At 45.0% G+C, this 14,930-nt stretch overlaps 1 protein-coding gene across 1 annotated transcript; it reads right to left on the bottom strand.

The window, feature by feature from the left end:
* Positions 1–3,483: 3,483 nt before the first annotated feature.
* LOC102705059 (transcription factor bHLH149-like) lies at positions 3,484–4,591 on the bottom strand. The gene has a single exon (XM_040522381.1). The coding sequence runs from the start codon at positions 4,408–4,410 to the stop codon at positions 3,790–3,792; it is 621 nt and encodes a 206-aa protein (XP_040378315.1). The 5' UTR covers positions 4,411–4,591; the 3' UTR covers positions 3,484–3,789.
* Between the last annotated feature and the right edge of the window lie 10,339 nt (positions 4,592–14,930).

Raw genomic sequence — 14,930 nt, 5'->3', positions numbered from 1 at the left:
ATCCAACGTGCGTGCGAAAGCAACACGCCGCGGCTTCGCAACAGCTCAGTTAATTAGGGATCAAGGATGCACGCGACGTGCAACAGAATTAACTACGTGATACGTCCCAGATCGGCGGATGGTGGACGGGTGGGCACGCACGTACGTACGCACGCATACCAAACTACGACCGACAGCGTGCATGACCGACGCATCTGGCTTTGCAACTGGTCTGGACCGTCTCGGCTGTACGTAACGTACTTATGGTCTTGTGGACGAGCACCTGCAACTGCATTTGATGAGTGCGAGAGACATGTAATCCGAACACAGATTACGGGGCTGAATCTTGTCTGGACAAAAGCCCAGAATGAATATGTGCTCAGAAGGACAGAGACGACAACAGAGGAAGAGATTAGGTAGGCAAAGACCATAATTCCGCACCATTAATACCACCACCCTGAACATCCTGCTCCAGCCACCGGCGGCGAGCCGGTGAAATCCAGTATGGCCGCCCGCCTGATCTGCCGTTCGTTTCAGCGCCCAGAGATCAGGAGAGGAGATCTGGGCGCCTGATCCCAGTGACGCCAACGAGAGGAGAGCACGAGAGGCCACGTCACCCGCGAAAGCCGCCAGAGCATCGGACGTTTTATACCTGGCCCACCAGTGGGCCCGGGAAAATTATCCACCCACGTGCTGGGCTGCTTCACGGTTCCGGTTTCCGTTACCGTTAGGAAGGAAAAAAACACCGGGAGAAACAGCTAACAGAGGATGGCGACCCCACCTGCAGCGACGGAGAAAGCGGACGAAAGTAAAAGCGGCGCGATGCCATGCCACGTCGCCGTCGCCACGCCGACCCGACGAAAAAAGGGCGGGAACGTAGAACTGGACGGGACCCCACGTTTTTTTATGGGCATCCCACATGGCACGTTGCGTCGTGGACTCATGCGTGAGGGGGGCCAACCGTCGCACTAAAGAAAACAATCCAGGGCCCCGGTTACCGCTGCTGCCCCTGGCCGTTGCAGATTATGTGACAATCACGGTCACGGCTGCTCTGATTCAGGATCAGCCCCTGATTAGGAGCTCTAGTAACCGGTCCTTCGGTAAGTGCAGTTTTTTAGTTGAAGTGAGGCTTCCTGAGCCCATTTCCCGTTTCATATCTCGACGTTACAATTTGGTGTTTACTCGAAAAGGTTTTGTCCAAAACATATTAAAAAAACACGACATGGAATTTGGCAGTTTGTGATATCTCAGTTATTCAGCTGGATAAACAGACCAACAATTGGGGCAAAGAAAATTGAGGGGAAACGAGAAATCGCCAGGTTCAATTCTACCCTCACCGCTGGTCTGAAAAAAACGCTTGGTGCTTGGATGAAGCCGAGCGCAGGAAGCAAACTTTTCAGCCATATGCTCTCAAAATTTGAATTTTAAATTTAAATTTAGAGTTGATTTTACCATTTTGACCTAAGCTTATTTTTTGGCTTTTAGATAGCTAAACTAATTTTATTTACAAATTATCTTTTGTTTATAAATATTTTGTTTGAGTTTATTATGGAGTTGTTTAGATGGTGTTAAACTTTTTATCCCCATGTCACATCGGATGTTTGGACACTAATTTGAAGTATTAAATATAGACTATTAATAAAATCAATCCATAATCTTGGACTAATTCACGAGACGAATCTGATGAGTCTAATTAATCCATGATTAGCCTATGTGATGCTACAGTAAATATTTGCTAATTATGGATTAATTAGGCTTTAAAAATTTGTCTCGCGGATTAGCTCTTATTTATGAAATTAGTTTTTATTAGTCTATATTTAATACTTCAAATTAATATCCAAATATTCGATCTGATTAGAGAGTAAAAATAAGTCGCTATAAACAATCCCCTTAACCCATGGCCGCCTAGCCGGTACACAAATTATAGGTCAGGATTCAGGTCAGGAAACAGGTAAACGGACGGCACGACACGGCAGGTACAGCAGCATCACACAGATCACCGGGTCGCTTCATACAGGAGATGAGAAGGACAGAAGCACAGGGCGCGCGCGCGCGCGCGCCATGATACAAAATACAAACCGCGCATACGTACTACGACATACCAGTGCATACATACGGTTTGTCGCGTAGCCTGGGCAGGCAGGCACAGCCTAGCGTTGCAGCGGCGCACGCACACCCCACCTGAACGCGGATGGCGACGGGGGCCAATCATGCCCGCCACATCACCACCGTCCATCCCCCTGGCCACATCTCGTACGGACCACGTGGAGGTCTCCCCCCGTCGGCTCGGCCCTCATCAGCAAAAGGAAACGCGCCGATCCAAGAGCCATTCGCTCTCCCGGTCTCCCGAATTCTCGCTGACAGGTGGGACCGCCCCTCCATTATGATACAGCTAGGCGGGAGCTTAATCAAGGGCAGGCGTCTGTGTCCGACCGAACCACCGGTGGCGGCCTCGCCCGCCGGCCGCGGCCGCGTGACGGATCACCGGCGCCGCCCCCGCTCCCGGTGTCGCGTAGCGCGGGGGCAGCAAGCACCGTATTAAACCCCCCCCCCCCCCCCCCTCACGCAGTCACGCTGGCCCGATCGATGGTAGCACGACGGCGACCGGGCTAGCCGCTAGCGTCGCGGTGGGTGAAGAAAAGGAAACCACGGGGCTCCCCTCATCCGCACCGTGCAGACCGCAGGGATGAGATGGAGAGGGGAGCTGGGTTTTTTTTTTTTTTTTACCGCGTGCGAAGGACGGCCGTCCGGCTGGCCGGCCCCACGGTTCGTGGCTGCACCGTGGGCCCCGCGGTTTTTAACCCGGCGCACCGCTCAGATCAGATCGGCCACGTGCCGCTGAACCCACCACGCACATCGCCCCATTTCCCGTTCCATGTTACTACTGCCTCAGCTCGAGATGAAGCAAGACACTCGAGTAGTCTCGCTAAAACATCCTCTTCTACGATCTTTTGCAGGAGATGGCTAAATGTCCTTCTGGCATTTCGTAAAGCTAGTAAATTTAGTACTACACCGTTTCATATGTATTATTATTTTGAGATTATTTAGTATAAACTAAGATTGAGAAAAAACTATAATATCTATTATAAATAAGATTAAACAAGGAATGAATAAGAATTAAGACGTAGGAAATTGTAAATGAAAAGTCATCAATATATTAAAATTCCTTAATTTTAAGTTTTTAATATAAGATTTAAATAGCATAAATACTCGGAACGGAATACAGGATTAGTATCGTTAATTATAGTTGGAGAGACTACGAGACTTGGGATCCACATTTGCGATACCCCGTTCCCATTTACCGAGATGATAGCGGAGAATGGATGGTTTTGCCATCCGTTCTGCCTGGTTCTGCCATTCACGAAAGTATGATTAGGAGATGATGTTATACAACTAGATACCATAATGAAGCCTGTATATACAGTTACAAATGGTTAACTAAGCCTTTCGTGCACAGAAGCAGGAAAGACATTCATCCTCGCACACACAGTGGTCGAAGTGATGTGAACAATTCATGGTGCATTTATCAGAGATTCGAAGAAGAACAAACGAGGCATCCTACAAAAGAATCCTGAGGAGAAAGAAGATAACAAAACAAAGTGTGTGGCCTACTGCATTACAGCACGAGTTAATCACCGGAATGCCATCACCACCACCACCGCCGCCGCCGCCATAACCGCTCACCCAGCTCATTGAAAAAGAAGAGGACAAACTAGAGAGCAGACAGCTCGAGGCTAACTAATCCCAAGGAAAAAATGGAAGGAAAAAAAAACAAATTTACAACGAATGCACGAATCTTGAGGCTTGGGGTCACGCCGGCGAAGAGGAGCCGCCGGAGGAGTCTGAGGCTGCTGAGGTGGAGGCGGAGACAGTGGAGAGGACCTCGGCGAGCGCGGTCATAGCGCGCACCTGCATCTCGAGCGCGGCGATGTAGTCGGAGGCCTCGGCGAGGAGCGCCGGGAATGGGAGCTTGCGGCAGCCGGGCACCAGCCGCCCGAGCACCTTGGCCTTCCTCGCCAGCGCTGGGGCCTTCGGCCCCTTAGCGCACGGCGAGGACGGGTGGCGCGATGGCGGGGAGGTGGGCTCGCGGAGGCGCGCACGACGCGCGGCCTGAATGCGGCGGTGGTGGGACGCGAGGATGGCGCGGCTCCAGCGCGTCCGCCCCCGCGCCGAGACGGCGAGCGCGCGGTCGGCCGCCTCGCGCACGGCCCTGCTGCGCGGCGGGGCCGCCGCCGAAGCGGCCGAGGGAGACCCGGAACGCACGAGGCGGATGGCATCGAGGAGCTTCGACGAGTAGATCTCGTGCACCCGCCGCGTCCGCCACTTGGAAGGCTGCGCCTCCGGCCCCTCCGACTCCCCCGTCGCGCCACGCTTCCGCTTCCGCTCATTCCTCGTCTCCTCCACCGCCGGGGAGCCCGAAGTGGACGCCATTGCCTCGCGCAGCAAAGAATTCTTGCCCGCAGCTCAACTTACAGCACAGAAAACCACCAAAGAACAGCAGCAGGATCAGTCTATCTGTGACCTCAAGATTCCCTCCTCATGTGGCTGGCTCTTACGCCTGGTGTCTGGGAGGGGGAGGTGAGGAGGAGATGGGTGGTGAGATGGATGGAATGGGGAAGGAGGGGAGTTGGGAGGTTGGGGAATATAAAGGGGTGGTGGCATGTGCAAATGGCCACACTGATGGTGCTCCCATTAGTCCTGTGATCCTTTTGGATTTTCCGAGTTTTTGCCCATCTGTTCTGCTGCTGTGTTAGTTAATCTAAGTGAAAATTTCCTGCGTCACATTTTTTTTATCCCTATGCTCTATTCATTTTGCATGTGTGACACTGGGAGTAACCAGCTAATTATGAGGTCCACCAGGTTTGGACTTTTTCCGCTCGGTGTCCACCGGTTGGTTCAGGGTGGCAAGAGGGTGCAAGGGTGTAAGCAGAGCGGACAATATCTGTTCCCATCGACCGAAAGCTTATGAAGCAAACTGAATGAACGTGGAATACCAAGTACTTCCTCTACTGGGCAGGTGGGCAGGTTATGTATCCGAAATAAGATTATTTTTTAAGTTTTTATATAATTTTTTAACTCTTCGTCTTATTTAAATTTTTTATGATTAATATTTTTATTTTTATTAGATGATAAAAATATGAATAGTATTTTATGCGTGAGTGCGTGATTAATTTTTTAAAGTTTTTTATAAATTTTTCAAATAAGACGAATGTTCAAACGTTGGACACGGAAAAACGAAAAATAGATTTATTACGGGACGGAGGTAGTGTATACACTACATTAATGCATGTATACAGGGGTTATCTTTTTCGTTTTATTAAGGAAAAAAGACAACATTATATTTATTTAAATAAGACTTTTATATATATCTACCAATATAGAGACAAAGGCTGAAAAATAAACTAGAATAAAAAACTAAACACATTAAAATTTTAAATTTTAACTTATAAGTATAAGTAGAAATGAAGGATATGGTTATTACAATTAGGTTCTAAGAACAAAAAATTAATTCCATTACCGGCATTTTTAATATTAATGATTAGTGCTTTACAGATTCACCTTGTGTAATCAATTACAAAATAGTATGTATTTTGGAACTCTCTTTTATTTTGGCTCATGCATATTGCGTGAGCTAACATCGTTATAAACCATATTTATATATGGTTTTTTATCTTGATATTGATTATTTAATTTTTAATTTGAAATTTATATATGTATCTAATTAAAATTGAACGTTGGTATACTTTTTTATTTTTAATTTCTTAATTTGTATATCTATACTTGTATTCTAAACTATAGTTGTACATAAATTGTTTTATGCATAATATTTATTTTTAATTTGGATTTTTTTAGATCTTCTAAATTATATTTATACGTTGATTCTTTCTATTGTCCCCAACTCAATACTTTGGAAACTTCAAGCTAACACACGGTATAAAATTGTACTTGCCTTGAACTCTCAATTTTAATTTTTTATTAACTTTGGTATTTAAATTCATCAGGGATCTTTTGCCTTTGGGTTTGGGTTACAATCCAAAATTAAAATTTTTAACCTTAAATTTAAATTAAAGATGATTTTGAGATTTTTTCACCGAAGTTTGTTTTTCTTCTTTGGGTTTTAGATCGCTATGAACACATATATAAAAGTTTTATTCGTAAATTAGTTTCTGTTTGTAAATATATTGTTTGCATTTTTCTTCTAAACACCTAAAGATGACCCTGCATAACTCGCAAGTTGCAACTAGAATCATTTTCAGTTTAGTTAACCCGCTGTCATTCGTGTGAGTTCACATATGCTCCAATTACTACATGATTAGAGATCATGGAAGCAACACATTTGTCCTTAAATTCTAGAAATTACCACGTTAACCAAAGGAAAAGGAGAAGAGTCATTCATTTAGATCAGTGTATCTAGGATATAATTATATGTATGGAAAATTGGAAATAAAAGCAGAAAATGGTATTCACGGTACAAGAGTATATGAAATCCAGTTGTACTTCTAAAAATACAATTCTATATGTTAAAGACATAGTATAAGAGATGTATATCAGAATAAATTTATTATTTGAGTTCTTGATCTATGCAAAATTATGCGAGATATTCTCCACCAGTTACTAGCTGCGATTTCATGCCCTACGTGCTTTGTTATGAAGGGGTGAGGGTGTTGTGCTTTTGCCAATTGTACCGCCTCTATTTCAAATATAATTATTTTTAGATTATTTAGCATAAACTAAGATGATGCCAAAAAAGTAGTCATTTCAGTGATCATATTTTGAATTTTGAATTGATTAGATTCTCTATCCAAACATTTGGCTAGCTCTGGAATATTGAAATTATTGAAATAACAAGAATCAATGTAGAAATATTTAGAACATGGTATAAAAAATATGTAAATGCTTATATTTTAAAGCAGATTGAGTATAATGTAACAAATAATATAGTCTCTTTTTAGAACTATGAATAATCAAGTGTATGGATGTGGCCGATGAACCTTTGAAATAACAATATTTCACTGTGAGCTAGATGTGCCCGGATCCACAGCTTCAGTGGTAGCGCCAGTACAAAACCTAGGCATCGCATTTCCGGGGTTTAGGTGAGGTATACTAAAAAAGGGGGAGCTCCAAGCTACGAGTACTTTGCTTAGGCAGCGAGCGAGTGATCCGATGCTAGTGGCCATCATTAGGGCAGTACACACGCAGGCCGCCACAGCCACGGTACTACTACGAGCATAGTAGTACTATGCATTAAGCTAGCACAGGCAGCAAGCAAGCATGTTCCTCATGGTCATCCAGTGATGAGCCACTAATAACACTAACATGGAGCCAGGTAGAGGGTCACATGCAAGGACGTTGCTCGGCACAAGCAACCTGACCTCAACTGGGCTAAAATCATTTGTGCCCCCTTTGCTCCTCAAATAATGCCGGTACTCCTCCTATCGAAGACGTGCTTATCCTGTTAGATCGATCACATGCTTGTTTTGTTCGAGTGAAACAAACACGTTTTTACGCACTCGGTTCGGACGGAATCCAACCGTTTGCTATAAAACTCCTACGTGATTCTGTGTAATTTTTATGCTCTAGACTGCTCAACACACGTCCTTGTTATCTGTCCAAAAAGTCCAAGCACTTGCAAAGCCATGCAGTAAAATTTTGGGTTTGATCGGACGATTGGGCAAAGCAAATTTTGGGTTAGAAGAACGTGAGTATGGTATGATCGTCCGTGTAAAAATGATGCGTGCATGGCCGTATCGTGAGGCAGATGCTCGCCCCCGTTTTATGAGGCGGCTGCCCAACCTTTTAATGGCCGCCAAAAGTCAAATGCTCGTCTCGGTAAGCGTAAACTAAACTGAAAGCAAGCCGCGCGTACGTAGGTAGCCGTCGCGATTCGACTGTTTTTTAATCCGTCAGCTAGCGTGCTCTGCCAGGGGCCTTGTTTTAAATTTGAAAGCCTATCTACTTAGACTGCATGCTTGCTTGTTTGCTTCCGTGTTAAGCCGCTGCTATCCTCTTAGTTAGGCTAGTCTTAATGAATCTTTCATGAGTATCATACATATAGATAAAATATTATATCAGTAAAATTAATAACTTGACAGAGTTATTAAATAAACGAGTTTTATAAAATGAGAGAGAAGTTTCATCCCCATAAAACTCATCTGACTCGGTTAACTAGTTTATATTTTTGATAACTATATCATAAAACTATGCATTAAGACAAGACCGTGTATTTATTGGTAGTACGACTAGTACAAAAGTGCTGTGGCACATGCATCGCGAACAGGGGGACAGCTTGATCCACCGCTAGCTGAGGCGATGGTAAATGCGTGGTGCTCCTTTAATTTCTTTCGCTCCATTATCACACACTTGCAGTGAATCGGGGATAGGCTGTTGTAATCAATTATGGTATCTCCGGCAGGGTCGTCTGATGGTGTAACCAACGGCCCCGATCAGAAGCACCGAATAGAAAAACCTGCGCCTTTTCCCTATGGTCTGCGGCCGCATGTGCAACCACCGGTGTCTCGGTTGACTGCAGCAGGCAGAGATATCGTAGTGTATCATCAATCCACGGGCCGGCACGCCTGCTGGGTACGTGCCGATCGAACGCAGAGAGAGAGAGAGGCAGAGACAACGCGGAGTAAGTGCCTAATTAGGCAGGCACGGGCTGACGCACGCACCACTCGCTCACCGCCAGTTCAACAGTTGACAATGCGTTCGTGCGTCCACGCCGCGCAGATGTGCATGCAGTGAGCGATCAAACGTACACTCGATTGGTTGGTAGGATCAGAGTCAAGCAGGCGAGAGAGGGAGAGAGAGAGAGATCGATGGACAGATTCCCCTTGACGCCCCCACATACACGCCATGATAACGCCCGCACAGTAACTAGATAGTACGCCAGTAATAATTCAGCACGCTGCAGGAACACATGAGTCAAGTAAAGGCGATGCACGCAGCACGCACCGTCATTTCGTCCCCAGCTAAGCTTAATGTAAGACAGAAGTGGTAAGAAGAAAGAGAGAGGGGGTCCGTCAGATGCGTCATGCATGCATGCGAAGCATGCGGCTATATATGCTTTGGCTCGCTGTACCTGTACGTACGAACGAGCGATTGATCGACACGAAGAGGACGGCCGGCCAACGCGATGCTTGTGCTCTCTGCTCGTTTCGTGTGTGGGGGCGCACAGCGCGCGCGCGCGGGCTTTACAGCTGCAGACGATCGGCCGGGTGCAGCGAGCGCAACGCGGAGACGTGCATGTGATAGCCTCGACCGGCGAGGTCGGCGGGTGCATGGCACCGAGCGGGCGGACGCTAGCGGGCGGGCCTAGCTGGGGTAGCGGCGCCTGCGCGCGCGCTGCACTGCACGGGCGCGGGCCGGGTCAGGTCGTGCAGGGTGTCTGGTGGTGGCCGGGACGCGCGCGCCGCGCGGCTGCCGTCCTGAAGCCAAAGGCTGGGCCGGCGCCGGCGCGTCTCGCGTTCCTTTTTGCGTACGCGTACGTGCGTGCGTGCTCCGTGCGGTAATTATTCCAAAACAATAGACCGCCCAGCTCTAGAATGATTACCCATCCCGGCCTCGACATTTGCGAGATCACTCACTGTTCATTCAACAAATGAGACGATTCACTTTAGATATGTGAAATTTTTGCCTGCTTAACGTCGACGCTGTGTTTACGATTCATGAAAAGCGGTGCGCTGTTTAGTATGTAGAGAAAGGTCAAGCTGGTGGAATCTTTGCGTTTGCAGGTTGCAGCTGTGAAAAAACGGATCGATGCGTTTGGACCCTGGTTTTACACGAACACGTGGAGAGACCGTGCAATACATGGCTATGGACCAGCAGCTGGTCTACCATAAAACCGAAAGTACAGACTCGTGCATATGCATGTGCTAAGCTAGCCCTGCGAGTTGCAATTTGCAACAGCAGAGACCTCTTTTCCCATCTGAAATAAAAGGAGGACAGGCACACATGCATGCATGGCTCCGCGCCTCCGCTGCCCGCCCTGCGTTTGCATGCATCTCACCACCCCTGACGTTTTAATGCCTCTCCATCCACCTGCACGTAACGCACGTTGGCAAGCGATAACAAGGTACGCGCCCGCGAACGGGATCGCGCTCGATCGATCCTGAGGCATCCGGTAAGCGAATTCGACCCAGCGTGCGGGCGTTGATGGTGGCCGTGACGACGAGCCAAGCGAGCGCGCGCGGCGCCCGGTGTTACGTCCGAGAGGGAGACAGGTGTCTCCCGCGGAGGGGCAGCCGGGCAGCGGGGCGAAGCGGTGATCGAGCGAGCCAAGAGCGCGCGTGTAGTTCCGCTGTACGTACATCTAATTGCTGCGTAACTAAAACGCTGTAACCTTTGATTGGATAAAAGAAATAAAGTAAGTGATACTATAACTGTTACTATCTCTATCCCATAATATAGATGATTCTAGCTATTCACTTATAATTTTTGACCATTTATCTTATTTAAAAATTTAGTGCAAATATAAAATTTTATAAGTAATACTTGAACTACTTTTAATAATAAAGAAAATAATAAACAAAATAAATAATATTTTTAATTTTTTAAATAAAACGAGCAGTCGAAAATTAAAAAGTAATTAATTGGGTCGCACTTAAGTTTTTGAGTCATACTTATATCAATTTCCGCGCGCGCAGGCACGGGCTCGACGGCATGATGCGGGCGGAGGCAGGGGCGTGCAGCGGCAGTGCAGTGCAGGGAGCGCGCGCTCTCCCTGGGTTGGGCGTGGGAAAAGACGTGCCATTGCATCCCCGGGTGGCTGCGGGAACAGCACGCGCTGCCGCGGCCCGGCGGACAGCCCATGTTCCGTCAGATTCTGCCCCGATCCTGGTGTAGTTTACCCTGGTTCGTGGTCTGCTGCTTCCTCCAGCCGCTCAGTGCGGTGGCGGTGGACGGTGGGTGGTGCGCAACCTGTTTACCCGTGCAGATTTTGGGGGTCTGCATCCTGCACGTATACTGGTATCGTCGTTGTTGTGCAGGATATATTGGGATTTGGAATGAACTTTTTTTTTTGTGCCATGTGAATGAGGCAATCTACGGCGTAAGTGATACTCCAGCGTTTGAACAACCATCTGCACGGTTAAACAATCAAAGGGTGTTCTGCCAGTATATGACAAATTCCTTTACAAGATCCAAACGCTAATATCGTTTGAATGATTTGTATTGCGGTTCGGGGAATACAAATGCCAGTCTATTGCTTTCTTTTCGCTACATTATTTTTATATTTTTTTTCTTGATTTTATCTTTTTTTAAGGTTTTTATTTTTACCCCTATTTTTTTTAACTCAATCAAAAGTCTACCCCTCTTTTGGATGGAGGGTACTAACAAAGCTGTTAAAGTATCATTTTACCCTTTATCGATTTTTTTTATTCTTTTATTTTTATCATTTGCGGTTTTGCCCTCCGTTTTAATTCGCATTAGCATATATACATCAATAGAAGCACTATTAAGAATACAATGATAAAAATAAAATTCCTAATAAAGGTTAAAATGGTACGTTAACAGCTAACTTAACATAGTTAGTATGCTCCATCCAAAAGAGGGGTAGTTTGTGGATTGAGTTAGGCAAGAACGAAATTGCCCTTTTTTAAAAAGGTATATATATATATAATTTTATCATCTTATATTTCTAAATTAGATAAATAAATATATAGTGGTTACTTATATTATTTACACCATTAAATAGCTATCATAAAAAATAGATAAATCCTTTATCTTCAAGTGGGGAAGAACATGTCCGTCACGTCTTTTCGCAGGATTTAAACTTTTAAAATTAAATTTAAAGTTGATTTTAGGGTTTTTACCGAAGTTTATTTTATAGTATTAACTTTTAAATCACTAAGACATGTATAAAAGTTTTATTAACAAATTATTTTTCATTTATAAATATGTTGTTTAACTTTTTCGATAAAAAACAATCACCCGAAGTTTTAAGTAGTCCTCTCTGCGTGGGCAATGGGCCCAATGATGAACCACGATAGTCTACAACTATTAGATTGCAACAGCCAACAAGGCGTGGTCATCTTTGGATGTTTCTTGATCTGACGCGAATCAGGACTCCCCGCGACTCTTATTTTTGCAAGGAAACAAAAGGTGAAACAAAAAACACTGTTTTAAACGCCTCAGAACCCATCGACCCAGATGCAAATGAACCATACAGCACCTGGCTACCTACCTACTTGCTTTGCTTTCAACTTATCTACCCTGCCTAATAAACAAACCGGTCAGGCGCCCGAGCGAAATATACGCATGCTGCTGGCCCTCCATGAGGCCAATCTGGCCAGCAAAGACTGGAGTTTTCATCAGTGCCATTTTACAGGGGCAGCCTCTGGTCCGCGTCTGCACACGAGAGATAGGCGGAGCACGAGTTCAGTATCTACAGGGCGCGGCAACACCGCCTGCCTGACTCCAAAGCTTTCGACCCCAGGAGGAGGCAGGCAGAGGGAGAGGGGGGACCGGGCCACCGCCGGCAGATGCCATGAAACCATGTGGATGAACAGGTCGTTTGAACAGAGCCACTGTGCTTGACAAACCTTGCAGGACGGCTCACTCGACGCACCCCCAGATCACTGGCCGGCCGTCCGTCCGTTCTGGGGCTTTCCATGGACGGCGCGGATTTCGTCTGGACGTATGGGGAGGCGCGACGCACTCAAGATCCGGTCTAGCTAGCCAGGCTGGGCAAAAAAAAAAAAAAAAAAAATCCTCGCTTTCCATGGAGCGGCAACACATGAAACGCGAAGACGTTTTTGTCCGGGCGATACAGCCCGTGACTAATGGGTTATCAGGTTCTCACGTTATGTAATGATACCAATCCCAACAGCAGCAGCACTGTGCTGTACTGCCGATGGAGCAGCGGTGCATGATGGCCAGAAGCAGTATCGCTGGCTTTGCAAATGGCAGCCATGGGCGCTGTTCAAACACATGGCAGCGCTAGGGCCTAAACCATGGATGGATACCGAGAGAGACGTAACGTTAACAATCTGGCAACTGGTCATTTCAGAAACATTAACAATCTGTCAACTGGTCATCTCTCTGTCTCCCACTAGGATTAATAGGCCTTGATCTCAGTCTTCTCTGCTGGATTCCAATCAGACCTGAATCTATCATCTTAATCATTTGGCAGATGCCATAGCAGATTATGAAAAGGTAGGAGCCAATACCATACCGGTAGTAGAAGACGCAAGGCAAACAAGACGTGTCGTCTAGTGCCTCGTATCATCTGAACCCAGAATCGCAGAAGCTCCGGCGATAACTTTTGGCCAGCTCAGAATTGACACTCAACGTGCATCATATGAAAACTTAAATGGGTTACCATCCTCTCCAACTGGCCCATGAGTTATTACATTCCAACGATGCGATCTGATCCTCATTGATCTCTTTTACATGGGGAATAACTGCAAGTTAAACTGAGAGAAAAACTATACCAATAAAAAAAAAATCATCGCCAAAGGGAGACAGTTACTGTTACGGAATGTGGGAGGGAAATGTCAGGAGGGCCATGGCACATAACAGCAAACCCAACGGCTTAGGCATCTATCATGCATATTGAAAATATATGATATAAAGAGAAAAATAGGTTCTAAGAGATCATGCATCCTATCATAAAAATAGATGGTCATCCAAATTAAAGATTAAAGAGGGATCATCTAAATTTAGATGTTCTCTCCTTCATACATATTTCAACATCCAATCACAAGAGGAGAGTAATATCAACATGAGAGTATGTGGTTATAAAATATTAATAAAATAAATATAGATGATCTCTTAGAGTACAATGTGATATGGATGGAGGATCTTTCATCCAAATTGTCATATAGATGACCACATGTGTATGAGCTGTTGGGTTTGCTCTAAAAGCATCCCCAACAGTTCATCTAAATTTGATCATCCATATCTTCATTTGGATGATCATCTAAATTACTTTCATCCTTCATATCTTTTTGTACTCCACTAGATTATGCATATATGACAACCTCTATATCTTTTTTAGGATGGAGAGAGATCATCTAAATATGAAGGTTCTCTCCTAATTAGGAATGAAGTCTAAAAATAGATGAGAGGATAGTTATTCTGTTGGAGCTCAATTTATAGTCTTCATCTTCTATTTTCATGATAGGGGATGGGATAGATGAGCTGTTGGGATGCTCTAAGGCCTCCTTTGGATTGCAGAATTTCTAGAGGATTCAATTCCTATAGGACTTACTAGTTTTTATTCACCCCTTTGGATTGAAGTAAGAAGGCATAGTAATTTTGAAGGAAATTTTCCTTTGCCCTTGATTTCATATGAAATATAGTAATTTCAGTATCGATGAGTAGCTTTTGTTTCTTTTCCTTTGAGAAGCCCGAGGCAGAGCAACGCATCTAGTTGTAAATAATCATGTTTTAAACGCGTATTATGCTTGCTTAGAAAGAATAAGTTGTGTTTACTCTATTGTTATGTTCCAAACAACATGCTTCATATTTTTTCGCTAGTGTTTTTTAATCATACGTTTTTCCTATTCACATGTGTCGATGTTTGGTATCAACAATAATATAATGGTGGCACATGAAACAGAAAGTACGATGATGCAAAAGGAACATGAGTTACTCATGTTTGGGCTCTCAATATAAGATAATATTCTACTCATGCTTGTATAAATATTGATTGTCTAAAACTCAAAAACAGACTTATCAATGATTTGTTATACTCTTATGTACCATTGATAGACTCTTATGTATCCTATAAGGGATTCTTGTCTCCTTTTATATATCGAGGGAATGTTACCACAGATAAAGATCTAATCTGATACGACTAAGCCTAAACCAACCTATATCGCTAACTTATACCCAACTAGTTATGGAAACCCGGACATAGAACACCTATGTTATTACGTTCCCAATCCATCGATCGGAAGGAAGAAGAGGATAGAAGTAGAGAAATCTGAGAGATTGGAGAGGATTGA

This window comes from Oryza brachyantha, chromosome 3 (assembly GCF_000231095.2).
Source record: "Oryza brachyantha chromosome 3, ObraRS2, whole genome shotgun sequence".
Lineage (NCBI taxonomy): Eukaryota > Viridiplantae > Streptophyta > Magnoliopsida > Poales > Poaceae > Oryza > Oryza brachyantha.
This window is presented reverse-complemented; position numbering and strand designations above follow the sequence as displayed.